At 53.9% G+C, this 12728-nt stretch overlaps 1 protein-coding gene across 1 annotated transcript in view; it reads right to left on the bottom strand.

The window, feature by feature from the left end:
• Positions 1 to 12728, bottom strand: part of BCR (BCR activator of RhoGEF and GTPase) — a 447751-nt gene that overhangs the window by 255045 nt on the left and 179978 nt on the right. Inside the window, exon 2 of the mRNA XM_078667758.1 lies at positions 10922 to 11112. Within this exon, the coding sequence (XP_078523884.1) occupies positions 10922 to 11112 (191 nt within the window). The remainder of the gene's footprint in view (positions 1 to 10921; positions 11113 to 12728) is intronic.

Genomic DNA, 12728 nt, shown 5'->3' with positions numbered 1-12728 from the left:
TAGATACACTGTCTCTCACTGACCTTAACAAGCCGGGACTCGGAGACATCCTCCCCTCTATGCGCACACGCAGCCCTGAGACATACTGTCCGGCTTCAATGCACATATCCTACACATCACTCACGCGGACACAAGCCGCCCAGTTTATGCAGAGCACAAGGCCTCCGACGGGCTGACCTCTGCCACCACCATCTCCACTGCACACGACGGCAGCCCGTACAATTACACAACTGTTCTGAATCTGTGCAGAGGTCTGGTGAGTGACGGGCCTCTATGCGCACCATAAAGCATGCTTTGAAAAGGCACTGGTCCGGCCTGCCCTGGCACTGCAACGAGAGTGTATGTGCAAAGCAGGCCCTGGACTTCTCTTCCAGGAGGGCAGTGTTGGAAATGGGATCCCTGGCTGGCCAGGGCTTTCGCCAAAGTCAGTCAGAGACCACCACACCCAAGTCAGGGCAAGGGAGTTACACGCCAAGATAACCCCTACTCACCCTCTAGGTAACGTGGCGCGAGCAGCAAGGCTAAACTTGGAGGCGATGTAGGCTAAGTATTTGCGCATGCACCCCAGCAACAACAACCAAAGGCCCACCACAAAGGAAACTCCACACAAGGTTATCTAAAAATAGCCTTTGTATTACACCAAAAACACATTAGATAAAACACACACTTTACAATGTGCCAGAGGCACGGGCAGAATTTACAGGGGATATGTACAAGACAGGGCCACCTGGACCACTGTCAGGAATCAGAAGTAGCACTTTCAGAAATAGCACTTAGTACATAGAATATAGCACAAAATAGCACACAACCAGTAATCACTGGTAACCAGGACCTCACTAGCACCACCTGTACTAGGGAGAAAACAACCACCTATGTATTACAATACCTGTAGGGGTGCAAGAGGAAAACACATGATGCAATGCATAACATTCATTCAGAGGTGTAAAGGCACATGACGCATAAACAATACATTCAGAGGTGCAAGCAAAAATGAACAATTGCGCCAACTCACGTAAGTCACCACCTGTGACTGTCCCTAGGCCCTCTGGCCTTGTTGGGGCTAGGACGCCCTGTGTCCCAAAGTCAGGGGGGCCTAAACGTAGCAGTTGCCCACAAAGTGCTGGGCAACTGGTGCAACAATGTTTGAGCCTGCCAGGGCTCAAAAACAACAGTGGGGGCTCAAGAGCCTCTCTGGGCCCTTCACAACCACTTTGGCGCCTGGAGCCTCTCTCCGGGCCCTAAGAAATAAATGTGGCCCCCTAGAGCCTCTCTAGGCTCTTAACTTGAATGGGCCAGGGTGGGGCCTCTCTGGGCTCCTTCTTCCATTCTGCCCCCGAGCCTCTCAGGGCTCATGACCAAAGAAATGCCCCTGAGCCTCGCAGGCTCCAACCAACAAATGCCGCCTTTTCGAGCCTCTCTGGGCTCTGGGACACTGGGGGCGCTGTAAGCGGGAGTCCCCCTCCCGGGGACTCCCAAGGCAATGGTGCGCCCTGAGCCTCTTGGGGCTCAAGACACAAAGCGTGAGGTCGCGCTACCGAGGGGCGGGGGGGGGCGGACACCGACAGTGTGTCCCGGCGCCCCTCCCGTGTCTGGTGCACTCACCGGCTTCCGGTGCAGGTCCGGGGCTCCTCTCTTCAGACTTCTCCCCCGGGCTCTCCCTCGCTTTGGGAGCCTGGGGGGGACAAGGAAAGACGCCGGCTTTTCCCCTCACCGGAGCACGGGGTGGCCTCCCGTCTGCTTCTGGTTTCCTCGCTCCTGCCCCCGGCCTGCCTGACTTCCAGGTCGCGGCTGCGGGGCGGGACTTCCGGTCGCTTCCCCCGGGGCCGCGCTGTGATTGGCCGACGGGCCCTGCACTTCCGGGTCGTCGCGGGCAGCGCGGCGGCCCGTTTCAGGCACTTCTAGGCGGGGGATGAATTTACCGAGGGGTCGGCACCCTCGAGGAAAATGCGCAAAACGGGCGGCAAGGTCCCTGGCAGGGTGGGCACCTGCCAGGCGACAATACCCTCAAAAATAAGCGAGGTGGCACTCGCTTGGGGCGGACAATGCCGGGTGGGCACCGGCCTCCGCAGACAAAGCGCTCACAGCGCTAGAGGCAATTTACAGCGCTCCCTGCGCTAGGCAGACCATCACAGCGCTCCAAGCGCTATAAACAGGATAAAGCGCTCCCAGGCGCTAGAGGAAAGTTCAGACCCCCACAGTCCTTCAGCAAGGCAGGGGGGGCAAGGCTGGGCCCAGAGCCAGCACACTGGGTCTCCAGGCAGGGAGACACCCCAAGTGGCGGTCCTCTGGCCCAGCAGCAGCAGCAGCAGCCCCCTCAGGATCCTGGAAGAGAACAACTTCTGTGGGGACACAGCCCCATTTTTATACAGTGCATTCCTTTGTTCAAGGGTGTAGAGTGGGGGCGGAACCAGTCGCAGCTGGTTCTTGAGTACCCTGTTTACCTCAACCACCCTCTCTATTCACTGGCAGGGCTTGGGTCATTAGACACACCACAGGGGGGCGGAGCCAGCATTGTGTGGGGAAAACCCAGCCCATCCAGGACACAGGTACACTCCTCCCACACATCACTCATGCTAATCTCCCACTCACCACCGGGCAGACCCATCCAGACTTCCTGGAGCCTGGCATGCCAGCCAGCTCCAGCCAATCACACGCCAGCACCCTCACAGCACACGTACAGCCATGTCTAGAAATGGCGCTTCGCTACTAGACACATACATGCTGCATACACCATCTCGCAGCATTCACTCACACGAGTTCACACATACCAGACTCAAGCCTGTACACCCCACGCATCAGGAACTACCCGGGACACATACATTCCCCATGCATTCCTATGGGCGGGCAGGCCTAGCTCAGCACATGCACTCAGAGTGCGCACGCACTTTCCACTGGGACACAGTGAAAGTGCGCAGAATCCCAAAAATCACCATTGCCAGATCACCATTACCAGCAAAAAGTTTAGGGGTGAACCTGCCCTAAGGGCCAAAGTCCAACATAACCCCCTTCCAGCCAAAACGCAGGGGAGACCAATCACCACCGTGATGGACTTCCCTGCTTGGGGCGATAGAACACGGACGCGGGCCCACAACTGCAGGGACACCCTCCTGTTCTACGCCACGGTGAACCCATGGGATTCCTTCTAAACACACTGTCTGGACCAACTGGGCTACCCCACTGGTACTCCCAAGTTGTCCGCGGCCAGGACCAGGCCCTGGGCCACCCAGGTGCCACTGGTCCATGCCAATTCGCAGAGCGGGGGGTAGTAACCCCTGGCACATAGGAGCCATTCTCCACTCTTCCTGTCTGCAAGACAGGACTAGACTGCCACTGGTTCTCCAGCCTAAGGCCTACAACCTCAGGCGGACCAGGAGTCTCAGGGAAGGCTCTCCTCCCCCTACCTCTTCTCCTAGGGTTCCTCCTCCCTCTGCGAGGGGTACCCCTAGAACGCCATTCCAACCCAGGGCTTATCCACTCAGGTTGCACCGGGGTCAGAGGTGGGCTCTCCCACCCTCTGCACCCCCTTCCAGAGGTCTGCCCTCTCCCACCTGGAGAAGTTCCTCTGGAAGAAGAACCGGTCAGGACACTGGTTACAGTCTTCCTACCCTTCAGGTCAGGCTGATCCTGAACCTGGCCTTCCAACCTCTGGTCTAAAACCTTCGGTGGAACAATTGCCTGGCACTCCAGGACTTCTGGGGATTCGCACGCAATCCCCCTGAGGCTAACACATGGCCCATGTGTTGTGTGACTGTCTGTCTGGCGCAGATCTCCCGCTCCCTGTCCACCTGACAGTGCGTGACGATCCCCCAGACCAGAAGTGGTGTTACCATGGTCACTACACGGGAACCTAGCCCAACTGGGTAGTCCCTGACCCACTGGTCCTTCCACTGGGGAACTCCCCCAATCACTCCTCACTCTGGACTCCTGTACCCTCCCTATCGGAGCGGTACTGCCAGACTCTAGAACCACAGGAGCTCTGGTTATAGACGCTCCAGGTCCTCTACTCACTAGGAGATCCTCCTCAACTGGGTTAACAGGACAGCCTAGGTCCCCAACCTGGTGTTCCCTCAAGAAACCACCCAGGTTCTGAGACAGGGCTTCGGGCCTCTGGGGGCTCTCAGCCACCCACTGACTCCTGCTCCACTGAGCCAGGCAGTCAGCCCCTACACCCTTCTCACTAACCAGGGACCTAGCTGGGCTACACTGAGCCTCTTCCACCACGCTGGGCTGGAAGATCCCTGACCCACTACTTTTGGAGTCACTCACCAATGACTCTACAGAACCTCTGGTCCCTTCCCAGCGGTCTGCTTCCTCTGCCAGCTCACATGGTTCAGACAATCCACACCCTAACAGGTGTTGGCGCAACCCTGGTGAACAACAACTGAGCAACTGCTCTCTTAGAAACATATCGAACAATAGGTCCCAATCACATTTCGTGGGCTCCCGTACCCAATCACACAGGGCTTCACAACAGTCATCCTCAAAGTCTTCCCAAGACTGATGAGACGGTTTCCTAAGGTTCCTAAACCTCAACCTATTCTCCTCCTCTGGGGAAACAGGAACCATACTCTGGGAACTGGGACTTTCTAGACTGAGATTTAAATAGCTGCCACCACTGGACCCAACCCTCCCTGGGGGATCCAGAAACTCAACACTGCGCGCAGGGGATAGTCTACCCTCCAGAGCTACTTTGCCTCTGGTGGCGGCCCTCTCAGCCTCCTCTATCCTGTCCTGCGCTAAGACCCTCTCGGTCTCCAGCTGTTGCTTCTTAACCTCCAGCTGTTGCCTTCTAATGCCCAGCTGTGCCATAGCCTGGGCATGCTCCAACCTGAGCTTTTCTAAAGCCAGCTGGTGCTCCCTTTCTCTCCTCCTATCTTCCAGCTCCTCTGGGGACAGGAAAAGGGATGAGGCGCTGCCTCCTAAACTGGACCCAGCAAGGGACTCCCTATCTATGGGGTCCTCACTCTCTGCTGGCGTCCCTGTGCTATCATCTTCTTCCTCCTCAGACTCTTCAGGGCTCCCCTCTGACCCACCACCCTCATGGTGTGAGACCCGGGCCCTCTCCGCACTGTGCTCACGCTCCCAGTCCTCCTTCTGCCATTGGATTAGGTTACCCCTAAGTTGGGACTGGGTGTCTGACTCATTCACTGCAATGTCTCTCTCCTCGCAAAACTCTCTCAGTTCATGCAAAAACAGACCCCAGACATTAAAAGCAGACTCCATCTTGGCAAGATGCTTACAGACACGTGCAACACAGGGGACTTAACAATCTGAAGTAAGAGGACACAATTCCAAAACTTCAACAATCTCCTTATCAAAGAGAACTCATACTCATGCGTCCAGGAAAACACACCATTCATCCACACACACCCTCCCCTCGGATCGGTAAGGCAGTTTCTACCACCCCTGACTTCTCAACCTGACCAAAAGCGACACAGGTACCAAACTCTGGAAGCAGGGCGGGGGACAAATGTACTGAACACAATCAAATGACACTCTTCAGGAGAAGAAACAATGGAATTTCAAAAACACAATCCCCTTAAAATGTGGTCATCTAAATGCAGAGTTTTGTGGTATGGCCAGTTACTACTAAGGTACAACGCAAACACAAATCCTTATCCCGCCGCTTGCCACCAATGTTGGAAATGGGATCCCTGGCTGGCCAGGGCTTTCGCCAAAGTCAGTCAGAGACCACCACACCCAAGTCAGGGCAAGGGAGTTACACGCCAAGATAACCCCTACTCACCCTCTAGGTAACGTGGCGCGAGCAGCAAGGCTAAACTTGGAGGCGATGTAGGCTAAGTATTTGCGCATGCACCCCAGCAACAACAACCAAAGGCCCACCACAAAGGAAACTCCACACAAGGTTATCTAAAAATAGCCTTTGTATTACACCAAAAACACATTAGATAAAACACACACTTTACAATGTGCCAGAGGCACGGGCAGAATTTACAGGGGATATGTACAAGACAGGGCCACCTGGACCACTGTCAGGAATCAGAAGTAGCACTTTCAGAAATAGCACTTAGTACATAGAATATAGCACAAAATAGCACACAACCAGTAATCACTGGTAACCAGGACCTCACTAGCACCACCTGTACTAGGGAGAAAACAACCACCTATGTATTACAATACCTGTAGGGGTGCAAGAGGAAAACACATGATGCAATGCATAACATTCATTCAGAGGTGTAAAGGCACATGACGCATAAACAATACATTCAGAGGTGCAAGCAAAAATGAACAATTGCGCCAACTCACGTAAGTCACCACCTGTGACTGTCCCTAGGCCCTCTGGCCTTGTTGGGGCTAGGACGCCCTGTGTCCCAAAGTCAGGGGGGCCTAAACGTAGCAGTTGCCCACAAAGTGCTGGGCAACTGGTGCAACAATGTTTGAGCCTGCCAGGGCTCAAAAACAACAGTGGGGGCTCAAGAGCCTCTCTGGGCCCTTCACAACCACTTTGGCGCCTGGAGCCTCTCTCCGGGCCCTAAGAAATAAATGTGGCCCCCTAGAGCCTCTCTAGGCTCTTAACTTGAATGGGCCAGGGTGGGGCCTCTCTGGGCTCCTTCTTCCATTCTGCCCCCGAGCCTCTCAGGGCTCATGACCAAAGAAATGCCCCTGAGCCTCGCAGGCTCCAACCAACAAATGCCGCCTTTTCGAGCCTCTCTGGGCTCTGGGACACTGGGGGCGCTGTAAGCGGGAGTCCCCCTCCCGGGGACTCCCAAGGCAATGGTGCGCCCTGAGCCTCTTGGGGCTCAAGACACAAAGCGTGAGGTCGCGCTACCGAGGGGCGGGGGGGGGCGGACACCGACAGTGTGTCCCGGCGCCCCTCCCGTGTCTGGTGCACTCACCGGCTTCCGGTGCAGGTCCGGGGCTCCTCTCTTCAGACTTCTCCCCCGGGCTCTCCCTCGCTTTGGGAGCCTGGGGGGGACAAGGAAAGACGCCGGCTTTTCCCCTCACCGGAGCACGGGGTGGCCTCCCGTCTGCTTCTGGTTTCCTCGCTCCTGCCCCCGGCCTGCCTGACTTCCAGGTCGCGGCTGCGGGGCGGGACTTCCGGTCGCTTCCCCCGGGGCCGCGCTGTGATTGGCCGACGGGCCCTGCACTTCCGGGTCGTCGCGGGCAGCGCGGCGGCCCGTTTCAGGCACTTCTAGGCGGGGGATGAATTTACCGAGGGGTCGGCACCCTCGAGGAAAATGCGCAAAACGGGCGGCAAGGTCCCTGGCAGGGTGGGCACCTGCCAGGCGACAATACCCTCAAAAATAAGCGAGGTGGCACTCGCTTGGGGCGGACAATGCCGGGTGGGCACCGGCCTCCGCAGACAAAGCGCTCACAGCGCTAGAGGCAATTTACAGCGCTCCCTGCGCTAGGCAGACCATCACAGCGCTCCAAGCGCTATAAACAGGATAAAGCGCTCCCAGGCGCTAGAGGAAAGTTCAGACCCCCACAGTCCTTCAGCAAGGCAGGGGGGGCAAGGCTGGGCCCAGAGCCAGCACACTGGGTCTCCAGGCAGGGAGACACCCCAAGTGGCGGTCCTCTGGCCCAGCAGCAGCAGCAGCAGCCCCCTCAGGATCCTGGAAGAGAACAACTTCTGTGGGGACACAGCCCCATTTTTATACAGTGCATTCCTTTGTTCAAGGGTGTAGAGTGGGGGCGGAACCAGTCGCAGCTGGTTCTTGAGTACCCTGTTTACCTCAACCACCCTCTCTATTCACTGGCAGGGCTTGGGTCATTAGACACACCACAGGGGGGCGGAGCCAGCATTGTGTGGGGAAAACCCAGCCCATCCAGGACACAGGTACACTCCTCCCACACATCACTCATGCTAATCTCCCACTCACCACCGGGCAGACCCATCCAGACTTCCTGGAGCCTGGCATGCCAGCCAGCTCCAGCCAATCACACGCCAGCACCCTCACAGCACACGTACAGCCATGTCTAGAAATGGCGCTTCGCTACTAGACACATACATGCTGCATACACCATCTCGCAGCATTCACTCACACGAGTTCACACATACCAGACTCAAGCCTGTACACCCCACGCATCAGGAACTACCCGGGACACATACATTCCCCATGCATTCCTATGGGCGGGCAGGCCTAGCTCAGCACATGCACTCAGAGTGCGCACGCACTTTCCACTGGGACACAGTGAAAGTGCGCAGAATCCCAAAAATCACCATTGCCAGATCACCATTACCAGCAAAAAGTTTAGGGGTGAACCTGCCCTAAGGGCCAAAGTCCAACAGGCAGCCTCCAGCCCCTCACTCTGCCGACGTCGCCACGAGCCCCTCTCTAGGCCTGTACGTGGCTCGTCGCGTGCCGAGGTCACGCCCCGGGCCTCCTCACAGCAGCCCCAGCGCGTGCAGCAGGTGCGCGCCTGGGATCATGGGCAGACACCCACATGATGTTATTGCAGGGGACGCCCATCCTGCGCGAGCCACTGACGTGACGGCATCAAGGGCAAGGCAGCCCAAAAGAGGCTATTCACCACCGCAACACACGCCGGCAGGAGGAGAGGACCAAGGCAGCCCAAAAGAGGCTATTCACCACCGCAACACACGCCAGCGGGAGGAGAGGACCAACCAAGGCAGCCCAAAAGAGGCTATTCACCACCGCAACACACGCCGGCAGGAGGAGAGGACCAAGGCAGCCCAAAAGAGGCTATTAACCACCGCAACACACGCCAGCGGGAGGAGAGGACCAACCAAGGCAGCCCAAAAGAGGCTATTCACCACCGCAACACACGCCAGCGGGAGGAGAGGACCAACCAAGGCAGCCCAAAAGAGGCTATTCACCACCGCAACACACGCCAGCGGGAGGAGAGGACCAACCAAGGCAGCCCAAAAGAGGCTATTCACCACCGCAACACACGCCAGCGGGAGGAGAGGACCGCTCCACAAACACGAAGCCCATGAAGCAAAGAACAACCAACAACCGAAAAACGAGCAAAGGTAGAAACAGCAGGGCAAACGGGAAACAATCGATGAAAACAGCAGGTACACCTAAACACAAGCAAGAGGCCACACAACACCGTACAGTGATCAACAAGAGATGTGGATCAGCGCAGCACAGCTCTATTTCTGCAAAACAATGAAAAGGCAATGCAAACAGAAACAAACTACCTGCCCACTCACATGGTGCCACCGTGATACACGATAGTGGCTCCCGGGGAGGAGCCGATATCACACGGAGACAGGGACAACCAGCTGAAAACCACAGTCAATAGAGGGTTTCCAACAATACATCAACATGTTTGCAAGTCACCAACTGCTACACGTGACTGCTTTTCTACTTCGATGGTCTGGGGTCTAGGATCCCTGTAAGAGGCTCTGCTGCTGAACTGGTAAGGGAGAATGCTAAATACCTTTAACTAAACTTCTCTAGTTCCAAGCGCCCTCAGCAGGACAAGGACACACCTCAGTTTATAATGGTGATTTCAACATGACACCAGGACCTTCTCGAGCAGGATGTCATCTGGCATACTCTAAAGCAAGACCTGTGCGCAGACAAAGGAATAATTCTCCATCACCCTCTACAATCCAACAGCTTGAAAGCCTGGTTTCTAGAAGCCACTGTTCACCAGCCTAAGCCTCTTTGATCACCTTGATGTTGTGGGGGTTGATAGAAATCCATCACCATCTTTCGATGCAAAAGCAGGTAGGTAGGAACTGCCACTAGACTCTGCCCAAGGGATCAATTCTCTAACTTGCTTGAGGAATCACATCATATTATTCTCCAGACACTTTGAGTCCCGAGCGTTTAATAGGATTCTTGTATGACATGTTAACCGAATGGCTGCATGTGACATGAAATTCCTTCCTCAGAAAACAGTCTCGTTTAATGACTGGCCAGTCATGTAAGTGAGATTATGATCCATTTCGTAACCCAATTTGCACCTAGAGAATGTGTACTTAGCACTCCCTCTATGTTTGGGTCAGTCTTCCCCTAAATCCTACAATCCTTCGGGCTGCTGAGCGCTCACCCTCAGCCCTCATTTTACTCACAGAGCTAAGTGCCTCACTTAGATACTTGTAGTCAACTACAGGACTGAGAGCCTTTCCCAGAACCGACGATCAGCTGCAGCCCTGAGCACACCTCACAATCCCTGCAATCCCTGGCAGTGCGTAACACCTTACCCTGTAACCACACAAAGACAGAGAACTTCAACCTAATTCTCGTGATCATCTCCAGGCTTCGAAAGAAGCAACTACCTCAGACTGACTCCTTCCACCACCCACAGAGATGAACACTTCAGCCTGAGTTCAGGGAGAACCCACAGGACAGAAGAGCTCGCCCTTCGCAGTGGGTGCCAGAAGAGCAGAGGTTGATTCTGCAGCTCCAGCCAAGCTTCTAATTTTTATTGCTGTCCACATTCATACTTTTTCTAAATATGAACCCCAAACTCTTCTTTTAGCAACCAACATTGCCTGTGCCACAAGTTTGTCACTCTGTACCTTCCATGAAACTTGCAACATATTGCTGACCACAACATATGATTCCGTATGGAGGAGACATCTGGCGAGACGCCCTGGATCTACATAGAATAAACCACACAGTATTATACCAGCGCTGATGTGACCCAGTGTACATGTACTGAAGAGAAGACCGTCCACACACAGCACTCAGTTGAGACCTCAAGAATCTGAGACCACTCATACTTATCCGATGCCGCCTTAGGGGAGAATCGCCTACTCTTTTAAAAGAGGAGGCCACCCTGCTCACACTAGCTCTCGAGACCTCATATGACTCCTAGAGGAGTTCTGTCTCTGAAGTGCTATTACTTTAGAGGCCTCATAATTACTCAGGAGAATGACAAGGAGGCATGAAACCACGACCTTCATGAAACTGGCACTGCACCTTTCTCCTCACTCTGCCCACCCTCAGACTGGCAGCAGAGCGAACGGAGGACTCACCGATTTGGAAGACTCCACGGATCCTGAAGACAAAGTGTCCCGGCTGTCCCTGCTGCCACGGCTCTTGATGCTGAGATGTGGCGAGGACGAGGGGGAGTCATCAATGTATGGCATCATGTCCTGGTGGCGACGATGATCCTCCACACGCTCCACGTCATAGGAGTAGCTGGGTGGGGTTCCAAAGGAAGCATCTGAAAAAGAACCATACGGCCGAGAGTAAGCAGGGAGCTCAGGTCCACGTGTAAATACAATTAACCAACAGTAATCCAGAGCCTGGGCTGCATACCATCTGGGAATCAAACAAACTAACCACGTAGCACATGAAATTTAGTACATTGATTGCACAGCGTCCAAAGATGTGGCATGTTGGCTTCACAACGCTAGGAGGGCCGGTGCTCTGACCACACAGCACCATGAGATGCAGAACACTGACTAAACAGCAAGTGGACATACAACAGAATTGGCTTCACAGCACCAGGAAAAGCGGGGCTTGGACTACACAGCACGTAGAGATCAACAGCACTGATTACACAGCACTGGTAAAACCAGCTTGCTTAATACTCAGATTCAGCACATTAACTACAGAACATAGAGATCCAGCACATGGGCTGCACAGCACCTATACGTTTAACAAACTGACTAAACGGAGATCTAGAAGACGATTAAACCCATCCTTGGATCCAGTTTTCTGAATCTACTTCACCTACAGACTTTGTTAATTTTCCGACAAGTAACCATTCCTACTGATAGACTAATCGCGAGGAATAGTACTTCCCGCTATTTCCCCTCCATTTTCTGCATACCTACTCCAGCCTCAGTTTTTCTGGCCTGCTTCATGCTCTGCCATTAGGGACGGTCACATGCTCTACTCCATGCCTTTCCCCGCCATCCTCCTTTACTCCCTTCTCTATCCTAAAAGACAGGGTTTCTAACAGCTCACCGGTCTGCCTATGCTGGACTAGCTGCACTATAAGGATTGTGGTAGTTACCTACTCAATATGGGCAGTACATGCTACTGTCATATTAAACAACACATTAACCTGGCCTCATTTTCTCTGCTCCTGGCTATCCAAAAGCACCTAGTAAGAGTGTGAGAGACATGCTAACCGTTACAGGTTTGTCAGGCAAATAGAGAGGCTCCTGCACACCCAGACAACAGGACTCCCTCTCACGGGGCTCAAGATCCTCCCCATTCAAATCACGTTCCCCCCCAACGGGTTGTTTGTGGCCACAAACACTCACCTCTGGAAGAATCAGGATAAATGGCTCCACTGGCATAGAGCACAATTTAGGTCTCACCTAGGTAGATATGCTGCATCTAGAATAAGGGCATTAGGCACCGCCCCTTTTTTAATTTGCTCCTTTTACTGTCCTTCCTAAATGCCTGCTTTTCATTGGTTAATATGCCTAGTTGTGCCTCCTTTTCTACTTTTGTAACCTTCTATGAGGACTACCCCTGTCACATGTGCTCTTACTCTGCATGTTAATTTAGGATACTTGGAGTATTCTGCACGTGCTTTGTGCAAAGTTGTTTTTCTTTATTTAATCTTTTACACGCTTCAAGCGTTGTTACTTTTTTTTTTTACATTTTGGGGATGCTCAGCGAGCGCTGTGCGTTATGCACACACTTCACAGGATATTATTTTCCTTATTTAAACTTTTACACGCTGAACGCAATGTTACTTTTATTTATTATAAACATTTTGGAGAGACTCAGAGGTGCCGGATTTATTCTAGGTTCCAGGGTGGGTGCTTTGAACGTGGATATAGCGAGCCGCATGATCAATTGAACAGTGTTTGGTGCATA

Source organism: Lissotriton helveticus, chromosome 11 (assembly GCF_964261635.1).
Source record: "Lissotriton helveticus chromosome 11, aLisHel1.1, whole genome shotgun sequence".
Taxonomy (NCBI): domain Eukaryota; kingdom Metazoa; phylum Chordata; class Amphibia; order Caudata; family Salamandridae; genus Lissotriton; species Lissotriton helveticus.
Note: the sequence above shows the minus strand (reverse complement) of the source record. Positions and strands in the feature narration are given on the sequence as shown.